General features: G+C 44.0%; 1 protein-coding gene across 1 annotated transcript in view; it reads right to left on the bottom strand.

Moving 5' to 3' along the window:
• Nucleotides 1-13,903, bottom strand: part of LOC128588813 (putative ankyrin repeat domain-containing protein 30B-like) — a 48,096-nt gene that overhangs the window by 26,065 nt on the left and 8,128 nt on the right. The window contains exons 2-3 of the mRNA XM_053595602.1: nt 6,384-6,498; nt 6,039-6,212 (exon numbers count right to left, since the gene is read on the bottom strand). Of these exons, the coding sequence (XP_053451577.1) occupies nt 6,039-6,212; nt 6,384-6,498 (289 nt within the window). The remainder of the gene's footprint in view (nt 1-6,038; nt 6,213-6,383; nt 6,499-13,903) is intronic.

Genomic DNA, 13,903 nt, shown 5'->3' with positions numbered 1-13,903 from the left:
GTAGAGTCCCTAGTGTTTTCCAGATACACAATCATATCATCTGCGAAGAGCGAGAGTTTGATCTCTTCTGACCCTATATGGATACCCTTGATCGCCTTTTCTTCCCTAATTGCGGTGGCTAAAACTTCCATTACAATGTTGAAAAGCAATGGAGACAATGGGCAGCCTTGTCTGGTTCCTGATCTGAGTGGAAATGATTCCAATTTAACTCCATTCAATATGATATTGGCTGTGGGTTTGCTGTAGATAGCCTCTATCAGTTTAAGAAAAGTCCCTTCTAGACCAATTTTCTTGAGTGTTCTGATCATGAAGGGATGCTGGATATTATCAAAAGCTTTTTCTGCATCAATTGAGAGAATCATATGGTCTTTGTTTTTTAATTTGTTTATGTGCTGAATTACATTTATAGATTTACGTATATTGAACCAGCCTTGAGACCCTGGGATAAAACCAACTTGGTCATGATGTATAATTTGTTTGATGTGTTGCTGGATTCTGTTTGTTAGGATCTTGTTGAATATTTTTGCATCTATATTCATTAGTGATATTGGTCTATAATTTTCTTTTCTTGTTGGGTCTTTTCCTGGTTTGGGGATCAGGGTGATATTTGCTTCATAGAACGTGTTGGGTAGTCTTCCTTCTTTTTCTACATTTTGGAACAGGTTGAGTAATATAGGTACTAATTCCTCTTTAAAGGTTTGGTAGAATTCTGACGTGAAACCATCTGGTCCCGGGCTTTTCTTTTTAGGGAGGTGTTGTATAGTTGATGCTATTTCTGAACTTGATATGGGTCTGTTCAACATTTCCACTTGATTCTGGTTAAGTCTTGGAAGGTGGCGTGCTTCCAAGTATCGGTCTATTTCCTTCAGATTTTCATATTTCTGAGAATAAAGTTTCTTGTAATATTCATTAAGGATTTTTTGGATTTCTGATGAGTCTGTGGTTATTTTGTCTTTGTTGTTTCTGATTGATGATATTAGAGATTTTACTCTTTTTTTCCTGATTAGGTTGGCCAGAGGTTTATCTATTTTATTGACCTTTTCAAAAAACCAGCTTTTTGATTTATTGATCTGTTGTATTATTCTTTTGTTTTCAATTTCATTTAATTCTGCTCTAATTTTGGTTATTTCTTTTCTTCTACTGGGTTTGGGGTTGGAATGTTCTTCCTTTTCCAGTTGCGTGAGATGTCCCATTAAGTTGTTAACTTCCTCTCTTTCCGTTCTCTTGAGGAAGGCTTGCAGTGCTATAAATTTCCCTCTTAGAACTGCCTTTGCAGTGTCCCAGAGGTTCTGATAGCTTGTGTCTTCATTGTCATTTTGTTCCAAAAAATTGGCGATTTCTTTCTTAATCTCATCTCTGACCCAGCTATCATTCAGCATAAGGTTATTTAATTTCCATGTTTTTGTATGGGTATGCAGATTCCTGTTGTTACTCAATTCAAGTTTTATTCCATGATGGTCCGAGAAGATGCATGGAATAATTTCTATTCCTTTAAATTGACTGAGGTTAGACTTGTGACCTAAAATGTGATCAATTTTGGAGTAAGTTCCGTGGGCTGATGAGAAGTATGTGTATTCAGTTTTGTTGGGATGAAATGTTCTGTAGATGTCTGCTAAATCTAAATACTGGATGGTTAGGTTTAAATCTAAGATTTCTTTGCTCAGCTTCTTTCTGGAGGATCGATCCAACACTGCCAAGGGAGTGTTGAAATCTCCAACGATTATGGAGCTGGAGGAAATCAAGTTACTCATGTCTGTTAGAGTTTCTCTTATAAATTGAGGTGCATTCTGGTTGGGTGCATAGATATTAATAATTGAGATCTCGTCATATTGAGTATTACCCTTAACAAATATGAAGTGACCATTCTTGTCCTTCCTTACTTTTGATGGTTTAAAGCCTACTGTATCTGCAAATAAAATTGCAACACCTGCTTTTTTCTGATTACCATTTGCCTGAAATATGGATGACCATCCTTTCACCCTGAGTCTGTATTTGTCTTTTAAGTTGAGATGTGACTCTTGTATGCAACAAATATCTGGCTTAAGTTTTTGTATCCAGTCAGCTAACCTATGCCTCTTTAGAGGACAGTTTAAGCCATTCACATTGATGGAGAGTAAGGATAAGTCTGGTGGAATTTTGGGTATCGAGTTTTTCAAAGGTCCAGTGGACATTTTTAATCCTTTCGCCAGTGTGGAAGTTGGAGTTTGATCCGAAGTTTCTGAGTGAGTTTACTTTTGTGGTATAGGATTGGGTTGGTCATTGTGGAGGATAGGTCTGAGAACATCCTGAAGAGCTGGTTTACTTATGGCAAATTTTTTCAACATATGAATGTCATTGAAGTATTTAATTTCTCCATCATAGATGAAACTCAGTTTAGCTGGATACAAGATCCTGGGTTGAAAGTTTTTTTGCTTTAGGAGATTAAAAGTTGATGACCAGCCTCTTCTTGCTTGAAAAGTTTCAGCAGAGAGATCTGCAGTTATTCTAATATTCTTACCTTTGTACGTTATAGTTTTCTTTCGCCGGGCTGCTTTGAGAATCTTCTCTTTCATGTTAACTTTAGTGAAGCTAATTATGATATGTCTGGGAGATGGCTTTTTGGGGTTGAATCGTGCTGGGGTTCTGAAGCTGTCTGCTATCTGAATTTCAGATTCTCTAGGCATGTCTGGAAAATTTTCTTTCATAATTTCATGTAGAAGGGCCTCTGTGCCCTTGGCTGCCACGTCATCAGCCTCCGAAATTCCTATAACCCTTATGTTATTTTTTTTCGAATTATCTGAGAGCTCTCTGAGTGAGTGATCCGTTTTTGCTCTCCATTTCTCTTCCTCTTTGAGAGATTGGGAGCGTTCGAAGACTTTATCTTCAATGTCAGAAATCCTTTCTTCTGCTTGCTCCATTCTGTTACTGAGGGATTCTACTGTATTTTTCATATCTTTGAGGGCTGTAAGTTCTTGTTTCAGTGTGTCTAAGTCTTTGGTGGTTTTGTCTTTAAATTCGTTAAATTCTTGAGACAGTTTTTGAATTTCTCCTCGAATTCCTAATTCCATTTTATTAATCTTGTCTGCAAACCAAATTCTGAATTCGACTTCTGACATCTCAGCCAGTTGTTTATGAATGGGATCTTCAATCACATCTGCCGTATCTTTTCTTGGGGGGGTTGATCTATTCTGGTTATTCATGTTACCAGAGTTTTTCCGCTGATTCCGCCCCATGGTTTACTCCCTTTGGTTTTTCCCCTGGGGTTTTATCGAGGGCCCGTACAGTGTTGTGGCCTGAGAAACTGGGGCCCTGTCTGGTGTGGTGGAGCAAAGTGTTTCTGTCTTGTTTTCAGCTGGTTTCTGTTCGATCCTATTGCAACTTCTACTCTGGCTTGAAGTCTCAGCTGTGTGGAAAAATCAGCAATTAAGTCACCCCGCCTGCCCACCTCTGGCCCCAGTTGGAAAAGGAGAATCAAACCTTCCTACAATCGCACACCCAGGGCACCACCTGAAAAGTCCTCAGTCTATTAGCCCAGTTCAAAAGGTCCGAATCAACTGTCTCAATCGGCACTTGTCTCAGGTGGAAGGGTTCAAGAGGTCTCTGGGAACTGGATCACAGGGGCCTGGTGACTCCTCTGAGACAGCTCACCCCAGTGCAGCGCGGAGTCAGGAGGAGCCACCCCGCAAACAGAGCAGTCTGGGAAGGTCGACGTCTCCTTCCCCACTTTGCCCCTCCGTCGGACCCAGTCACTGGTATCTCTGCAGATGGCTAACCCAGTTGCCTGCAGTGAACAGACACTCCAGGGGTTTGCACCTGCCTGAATCGCGAGGAAGTCTGCCAGGCCCCCGCAGACTGCCGCTATCTAGCAGGAGGAGATGGGGCCTGACATCTTTGAGTGTTTGATGCAGGTGATGGGAAGGAGGTGTTCACTCAGGCTTAGCCCCGTCCCTGATGGATGCTGCTAACAGAACAGAACAGAACAGACAACTTTGTGAGGTTCTGACTCTGTTCCTGTCGTCGCCTACAGGAGACGGGCTGTTTTGAGTTCAAACGTCTTTGCTGCTGGAGAATTGCGTCTGAACACCTCTCTGGGTCGGCCCCGCCCTGGAGGCTTCTGGGTTTGTGAGCCGTGTCACCTGTGGCCTCCTCTGGTTGCCCAGGGAGACAGGGGGTGTGGCCTCAGAATATCCAGAAGTGAGCGTTCTGCAGTTGAAGAAAAAACGGCTGTTGATCTACGTCCAGGGAACTGCTGCTCTGGTGTGGGCACTCAGGCGACCCTTTTCTCCTCTGTCCCGCGCCCCAGAGTCAGCACTGAGCGGCCGCAGTTTGTGCTGGGTCCACACCCCTTAAGAGATCCCCCAAGAATCAGAACTCTTGGGGGATGGGCCCCCAGACCCGGATTGGGAGTGGGGCAGGGGGAAGCTAGAGTTTCATTCAGTTTCACGCAATACTACGGTCCGGGGAGGGCTCCTGCACTGCACCGCAGGGAAGTGCCGCCAAGGCTTGATTTTCCCTCAGCAGAGTGCCCTCTCCTCGCTCACGTATCCCAGAGTCAGCGCTGACCTGACGCAGCTCAGGCACTGTGCACTCCCCTCGAGAAATCACCCAAGGAGCCGAACTCCGGAGGGATAGGCCCTCAGACCCCGAGTGAGAGTAGGGGCTCTCAGCTCTCAGCGGGGAGGCCAGAGTCTTATTCAGTCTTGTGCCCGGGGAGGGCTCCTGCACTGCACTGCAGGGAAGTGCCGCCAAGGCTTGATTTCCCCTCAGCGGAGTGCCCTCTCCTCGCTCACGTGTCCCAGAGTCAGCGCTGACCTGACGCAGCTCAGGCACTGTGCACTCCCCTCGAGAAATCACCCAAGGAGCCGAACTCCTGGGGGATAGGCCCTCAGACCCCGAGTGAGAGTAGGGGTTCTCAGCTCTCAGCGGGGAGGCCAGAGTCTGATTCAGTCTTGGGCCCCCTATGCCCGGGGAGGGTTGCTGCACTGCACCGCAGGGAAGTGCCACGAGGCGTGACTCCCCCTCAGCCCGGTGCCCTCTCCTCATTCGGCTTGCCTCAGAGTCAATGCTGACCAGTCGCAACTCGGGGACTGTCCACTCCCCTTGAGAAATCACCCAAGGATCCGAAGTCCTGGGGGACAGGCCTCCAGACCTCAGTGGGCGGGAGGGGAGCGCCGGGGATTCAGGGTTGCCGGCAAAGGATTCCCAAAGTTTTATTCAGCCCTATGTCCGGCAGGAGAACGCCACGGCACCCCAGTAGGGGAGGTAGGTCCAGTTTTTAGAAGGTCTCTCCCGTGGAGTGTAGTGGGAGGGGCTTTAATTTCTGCCCACTTGTTCAATTGTGGGGCTACAGAGCCGGTCTCATGGGGGAGGGGGACTCCCGTCCGCTTGGTGGTGGATTTTGTACCTTTTGTTTGCGTCCTTGTGATCACAACTTGCCTCAGCGGTGTTGATGTGCGTTCTTCAGCCTTCTCTCTTGGTGAGGCTCAAGTCCACCAGGATACTTACTAAATTCCTGTCCCTTAACTCTCCTTCTGGACGGGAGCCTTTGTTGAAAGCTGGCTTCAGTCCGCCATCTTGTCTCCCCCCTCCCTCCCTACTACTTCTTGAAAAGTATCAATAGTTAAAGTTAAATGATAAGCAATTATTTCAAAATGCAGAATGCACCAAAAATGTACACACACATTCGGAAAAAAAAATTGTATTAAAATTCTAATACTCAGTGTATACACACATACTAATAACATTCGTTATTTTATACAGGGTGGTCATAAAATTTGTGTGCAATTTAAAATAGTGGAACACGAGCTTTATGTGTACCCTTTAATTTGTATCTTGTGTCCCCCCTAATTCCAGAAGTCAGATGTGAATTGAGCATTACAATTTTAATACCGTATGTTCCTTTCTTAAAATACGTATCCATTTTGGGGATACCTTCTGTATTTTCATTCAGGGAATGCCTGAACTTCCAATTATGGAAACTGACCTTTACATATTACAATATTGAAAGAAATGCCTTTACATACCACCATATTTTGAAAATAAAGGAGTTTGAGCTATACCTTGTTTTTGGCTTCGATATTCGCACCACATGAAAGCAGTTTTGTTATTAAAACCATATTCCCATTGTACACAGCATAGTGGAGAGCTGTGTTGCCGTAGTCATCCGCTACATTTGGATCTGCTCCATAGTCTAGCAGATTAAACGCACATTTTGTTTCCTGGTATTGGACAGCCTGTCAGTATTAGACCAAGAAATAGATGGCAGTCGTTAGGAATTCAAAGTAAGCATTCCACAGGTTTCACCACGTCATTGTATTGAAAGGAGATAACTTCAACTTTATTCTATGTATTCTATGCATATAAGTCAAATCAAGCTCAAGCTGAACTAGTTGGCTGCTATATACCTTCATCAAAGGTGTCCTGCCTTCATTATCAACCACATCAGCCTCGCATTTTCTGCTCAGAAGGAGCCTCACCACTTTTAGATGGCCCTTTGCACAGGCCAAATGCAGCGCAGTCCTGTGGAAGGAAAAGGGTTTTTGAGGAAATTGTGGTGCACAATCTCAAAACATACACTTATTTAATTGTACATATTAAATAAGTTATTCCTTTCTGCTTCTGCGCCTTGGAGGCTCACCCAGCTGGGTATAGTGTACTGGCTTGGCAGGAGGGGCGGCCTGGGTGCGAGTCGTGCCTCCCGGAGCCGCCCCCGGGACGTCAGTCCTGGAGGAGGTGAGGGTTGCTTCAGTTGGTGAGAAGACTATGAACAGGTCAGAGAACTTGCTCTTTACTGGCTCCTCATTAGCATCTCAAGTTCATGCTGCTGCGGTTAATGGAGATAAGGGTGCTCTGCAGAGGCTCATCATAGGAAACTCTGCCCTTAAAGACAAAGAAGATCAATTTGGGAGAACACCCCTTATGTATTGTGTGTTGGCCGACAGACTGGATTGTGCCGATGCTCTCCTGAAGGCAGGAGCAGATGTTAATAAAACTGACCATAGCCAGAGAACAGCTCTCCATCTTGCAGCTCAAAAGAAAAGTTGCAGGTATAGCACAAAAAAATTTTTTTCCTGAACAATTGAAGAGTAAGTTGCTGACCTGATTCCCTACTACATCCAGATTTTTTAGTGTGTATTTTCTAGAAACAAGAATATCATCAATATTACCACAATACAACCATGAAAATCAGTACATAGGAGGAGAGAGACAAGATGGCAGACTGAAGCCAGCTTTCAACAGAGGCTCCCATCCAGAAGGAGAGTTAAGGGACAGGAATTTAGTAAGTATCCTGGTGGACTTGAGCCTCACCAAGAGAGAAGGTTGAAGAAGGCACATCAACACCGCTGAGGCAAGCTGCGATCACAAGGACGCAAACAAAAGGTACAAAATCCACCACCAAGCGGACGGGAGTCCCCCTCCCCCATGGGACCAGCTCAAGAGCCCCACAATTAAACAAGCGGGCAGAAATTAAAGGCCCTCCCACTACACTCCACGGGAGAGACCTTCTAAAAACTGGACTTACCCCCCCCCCACTGGGGTGCCGTGGCGTTCTCCTGCCAGGCATAAAACGGAATAAAACTTTGGGAATCCTTCGCCAGCAACCCTCCTGGCACTCCCCTCCCGTCCACTGAGGTCTGGAGGCCTGTCCCCCAGGAGTTCGGATCCTTGGGTGATTTCTCAAGGGGAGTGGACAGTCCCCGAGTTGCGACTGGTCAGCATTGACTCTGAGGCGCGCGAGTGAGGAGAGGGCACCGGGCTGAGGGGGAGTCACGCCTCGCGGCACTTCCCTGCCATGCAGTGCAGCAACCCTCCCCGGGCACAAGACTGAATAAGACTCTAGCTTCCCCGCTGAGAGCTGAGAGCCCCTACTCTCACTCGGGGTCTGAGGGCCTATCCCCCAGGAGTTCGGATCCTTGGGTGATCTCTCGAGGGGAGTGCACAGTGCCTGAGCTGCGTCAGGTCAGCGGCGACTCTGGGACCCGTGAGCGAGGAGAGGGCACTCTGCTGAGGGGAAATCAAGCCTTGGCGGCACTTCCCTGTGGTGCAGTGCAGGAGCCCTGCCCGGCCCTATTGTTGCCTAAAACTGAATGAAACTCTAGCTTCCGCCCCCCCACTCCCATTTGGGGTCTGGGGGCCTATCCCCCAAGAGTTCTGATTCTTGGGGGATCTCTTGAGGGGTGTGGACCCAGCACAAACTGCGGCTGCTCAGTGCTGACTCTGGGGCGCGAGACAGAAGAGAAAAGGGTCACCTGAGTGCCCACACCAGAGCAGCAGTTCCCTGGAGGTAGATCAACAGCCGTTTTTTCCTTAACGGCAGAATGCTCACTTCTGGATATTCTGAGGCCACACCCCCTGTCTCCCTGGGCAACCAGAGGAGGCCACCTGTGAGCGGGGGATTTCCTGACACTGCTCACAAACCCGGGAAGCTTCCAGGGCGGGCTGACCCAGAGAGGTGATCGGACTCAAACCTCCAACAACAAAGACGTTTGAACTCAAAACAGCTCGTCTTCTGTAGGCGATTTCGACAGGAACAGAGACAGAACCCCGCAAAGTTGTCTGTTCTGTTCTGCTAGCAGCATCCATCAGGGACGGGGCTAAGCCTGAGTGAACACCTCCCTCCCATCACCTGCATCAAACACTCATAGATGTCAGGCCCCATCTCCTCCTGCTAGATAGCGGCAGTCTACGGGGGCCTGGCAGACTTCCTTGCAATTCAGGCAGGTGCAAACCCCTGGAGTGTCTGTTCACTGCAGGCAACTGGGTTAGCCATCTGCAGAGATACCAGTGACTGGGTCTGACGGAGGGGCAAAGTGGGGAAGGAGACGTCAACCTTCCTAGACTGCTCTGTTTGCTGGGTGGCTCCTCCTGACTCCACGCTGCACTGGGGTGAGCCGTGTCAGAGGAGTCACCAGGCCCCTGTGATCCAGTTCCCAGAGACCTCTTGAACTCTCTCACCCGAGACAAGTGCCGATTGAGACAGTAGATTCGGACCTTTTGAACTGGGCTAATAGACTGAGGACTTTTCAGGTGGTGCCCTGGGTCTACGGTTGTAGGAAGGTTGATTCTCCTTTTCCAACTGGGGCCAGAGGTGGGCAGGCGGGGTGACTTAATTGCTGATTTTTCCACACAGCTGAGACTTCAAGCCAGAGTAGAAGTTGCAATAGGATCGAACAGAAACCAGCTGAAAATAAGACAGAACCACTTTGCTCCACCACACCAGACAGGACCCCAGTTTCTCAGGCCACAACACTGTACGGGCCCTCGATAAAACCCCAGGGGAAAAACCAAAGGGAGTAAAATAACCATGGGGCGGAATCAGCGGAAAAACTCTGGTAACATGAATAACCAGTATAGATCAACCCCCCCAAGAAAAGACACGGCAGATGTGATTGAAGATCCCATTCATAAACAACTGGCTGAGATGTCAGAAATCGAATTCAGAATTTGGATGGCAGACAAGATTAATAAAATGGAATTAGGAATCCGAGGAGAAATTCAAAAATTGTCTCAAGAATTTAATGAATTTAAAGACAAAACCACCAAAGACTTAGACACACTTAAGCAAGAACTTACAGCCCTCAAAGATATGAAAAATACAGTAGAATCCCTCAGTAACAGAATGGAGCAAGCAGAAGAAAGGATTTCAGACATTGAAGATAAAGTCTTTGAACGCTCCCAATCTCTCAAAGAGGAAGAGAAATGGAGAGCAAAAACGGATCACTCACTCAGAGAACTCTCAGATAATTCGAAAAAAAAACAACATAAGGGTTATAGGAATTTCGGAGAACGATGAAGTGGCCTCCAAGGGCACAGAGGCCCTTCTGCATGAAATTATAAAAGAAAATTTTCCAGACATGCCTAGAGAATCTGAAATTCAGACAGCAGACAGCTTCAGAACCCCAGCACGATTCAACCCCAATAAGTCATCCCCCAGGCATATCATAATTAGCTTCACTAAAGTTAACATGAAAGAGAAGATTCTCAAAGCAGCCCGGCGAAAGAAAACTATAACGTACAAAGGTAAGAATATTAGAATAACTGCAGATCTCTCTGCTGAAACTTTTCAAGCCAGAAGAGGCTGGTCATCAACTTTTAATCTCCTAAAGCAAAAAAATTTTCAACCCAGGATCTTGTATCCAGCTAAACTGAGTTTCATCTATGATGGAGAAATTAAATACTTCCATGACATTCATATGTTGAAAAAATTTGCCATAAGTAAACCAGCTCTTCAGGATATTCTCAGACCTATCCTCCACAATGACCAACCCAGTCCTACACCACAAAAGTAAACTCACTCAGAAACTTCGGATCAAACTCCAACTTCCACACTGGCGAAAGGATTAAAAATGTCCACTGGACCTTTGATAAACTCGATACCCAAAATTCCACCAGACTTATCAATACTCTCCATCAATGTGAATGGCTTAAACTGTCCTCTAAAGAGGCATAGGTTAGCTGACTGGATACAAAAACTCAAGCCAGATATTTGTTGCATACAAGAGTCACATCTCAACTTAAAAGACAAATACAGACTGAGGGTGAAAGGATGGTCATCCATATTTCAGGCAAATGGTAATCAGAAAAAAGCAGGTGTTGCAATTTTATTTGCAGATACAGTAGGCTTTAAACCATCAAAAGTAAGGAAGGACAAGAATGGTCACTTCATATTTGTTAAGGGTAATACTCAATATGATGAGATCTCAATTATTAATATCTGTGCACGCAAGCAGAATGCACCTCAATTTATAAGAGAAACTCTAACAGACATGAGTAAATTGATTTCCTCCAGCTCCATAATCGTCGGAGATTTCAACACTCCCTTGGCAGTGTTGGATCGATCCTCCAGAAAGAAGCTGAGCAAAGAAATCCTAGATTTAAACCTAACCATCCAATATTTAGATTTAGCAGACATCTACAGAACATTTCATCCCAACAAAACTGAATACACATACTTCTCATCAGCCCACGGAACTTACTCCAAAATTGACCACATTTTAGGTCACAAGTCTAACCTCAGTAAATTTAAAGGAATAGAAATTATTCCATGCATCTTCTCGGACCATCATGGAATAAAACTTGAATTGAGTAACAACAGGAATCTGCATACCCATACAAAAACATGGAAGTTAAATAACCTTATGCTGAATGATAGCTGGGTCAGAGATGAGATTAAGAAAGAAATCACCAATTTTTTTGAACAAAATGACAATGAAGACACAAACTATCAGAACCTATGGGACACTGCAAAGGCAGTTCTAAGAGGGAAATTTATAGCACTGCAAGCCTTCCTCAAGAGAACGGAAAGAGAGGAAGTTAACAACTTAATGGGACATCTCACGCAACTGGAAAAGGAAGAACATTCCAACCCCAAACCCAGTAGAAGAAAAGAAATAACCAAAATTAGAGCAGAATTAAATGAAATTGAAAACAAAAGAATAATACAACAGATCAATAAATCAAAAAGCTGGTTTTTTGAAAAGGTCAATAAAATAGATAAACCTCTGGCCAACCTAATCAGGAAAAAAAGAGTAAAATCCCTAATATCATCAATCAGAAACAACAAAGACGAAATAACCACAGACTCATCAGAAATCCAAAAAATCCTTAATGAATATTACAAGAAAGTTTATTCTCAGAAATATGAAAATCTGAAGGAAATAGACCGATACTTGGAAGCACGCCACCTTCCAAGACTTAACCAGAATCAAGTGGAAATGTTGAAGAGACCCATATCAAGTTCAGAAATAGCATCAACTATACAAAACCTCCCTAAAAAGAAAAGCCCGGGACCAGATGGTTTCACGTCAGAATTCTACCAAACCTTTAAAGAGGAATTAGTACCTATATTACTCAACCTGTTCCAAAATGTAGAAAAAGAAGGAAGACTACCCAACACGTTCTATGAAGCAAACATCACCCTGATCCCCAAACCAGGAAAAGACCCAACAAGAAAAGAAAATTATAGACCAATATCACTAATGAAAATAGATGCAAAAATATTCAACAAGATCCTAACAAACAGAATCCAGCAACACATCAAACAAATTATACATCATGACCAAGTTGGTTTTATCCCAGGGTCTCAAGGCTGGTTGAATATATGTAAATCTATAAATGTAATTCAGCACATAAACAAATTAAAAAACAAAGACCATATGATTCTCTCAATTGATGCAGAAAAAGCTTTTGATAATATCCAGCATCCCTTCATGATCAGAACACTCAAGAAAATTGGTCTAGAAGGGACTTTTCTTAAACTGATAGAGGCTATCTACAGCAAACCCACAGCCAATATCATATTGAATGGAGTTAAATTGGAATCATTTCCACTCAGATCAGGAACCAGACAAGGGTGCCCATTGTCTCCATTGCTTTTCAACATTGTAATGGAAGTTTTAGCCACCGCAATTAGGGAAGAAAAGGCTATCAAGGGTATCCATATAGGGTCAGAAGAGTTCAAACTTTCGCTCTTCGCAGATGATATGATTGTGTATCTGGAAAACACTAGGGACTCTACTACAAAACTCCTAGAAGTGATCAAGGAATACAGCAGCGTCTCAGGTTACAAAATCAACATTCATAAATCGGTAGCCTTTATATACACCAACAACAGTCAAATTGAAAAAGCAGTTAAGGACTTTATCCCATTCACAGTAGTGCCAAAGAAGATGAAATATTTGGGAATTTACCTAACAAAAGACGTGAAAGATCTCTATAAAGAGAACTATGAAACTCTAAGAGAAGAAATAGCTGAAAATGTTAACAAATGGAAAAACATACCATGCTCATGGCTGGGAAGAATCAACATTATCAAAATGTCCATACTACCCAAAGCAATATATAATTTCAACGCACTCCCTATTAAAGTTCCACTGTCATATTTTAAAGATCTTGAAAAAACAATACTTCGTTTTATATGGAATCAGAAAAAACCTCGAATAGCCAAGACATTACTCAGAAATAAAAACAAAACAGGAGGAATCACACTACCAGACCTTAGACTTTACTACAAATCGATAGTGATCAAAACAGCATGGTATTGGCACAAAAACAGAGAAGTAGATATCTGGAATAGAATAGAGAACCAAGAGATGAATCCAGCTACTTACCGCTATTTGATTTTTGACAAGCCAATTAAAAACATTCAGTGGGGAAAAGATTCCCTATTTAACAAATGGTGCTGGCTGAACTGGCTGGCAACCTGCAGAAGACTGAAATTGGACCCACACCTTTCACCATTAACTAAGATAGACTCTCATTGGATTAAAGATTTAAACTTAAGACAAGAAACTATAAAAATACTAGAGGAGAATGCAGGGAAAACCCTTGAAGAAATTGGTCTGGGTGAGTATTTCATGAGGAGAACCCCCCGGGCAATTGAAGCAGCTTCAAAAATACACTACTGGGACTTGATCAAACTAAAAAGCTTCTGCACAGCTAAGAACACAGTAAGCAAACAAGCAGACAGCCCTCAGAATGGGAGAAGATATTTGCAGGGTATATCTCTGACAAAGGTTTAATAACCAGAATCCACAGAGAACTCAAACGCATCAGCAAGAAAAAAACAAGGGATCCCATCGCAGGCTGGGCAAGGGATTTGAAGAGAAACTTCTCTGAAGAAGACAGGCGCATGGCCTTCCGACATATCAAAAAATGCTCATCATCTTTAATCATCAGAGAAATGCAAATCAAAACTACTCTGAGATATCATCTAACTCCAATGAGACTAGCCTATATCACAAAATCTCAAGACCAGAGATGTTGGCGTGGATGCGGAGAAAAGGGAACACTTCTGCACTGCTGGTGGGAATGCAAATTAGTACATTCCTTTTGGAAAGATATATGGAGAACACTCAGAGATCTAAAAATAGATCTGCCATTCAATCCTGTATTCCCTCTACTGGGCATATACCCAGAAAACCAA

The sequence above is a fragment of the Nycticebus coucang genome, chromosome 6 (genome assembly GCF_027406575.1).
Source record: "Nycticebus coucang isolate mNycCou1 chromosome 6, mNycCou1.pri, whole genome shotgun sequence".
Taxonomy (NCBI): domain Eukaryota; kingdom Metazoa; phylum Chordata; class Mammalia; order Primates; family Lorisidae; genus Nycticebus; species Nycticebus coucang.
Note: the sequence above shows the minus strand (reverse complement) of the source record. Positions and strands in the feature narration are given on the sequence as shown.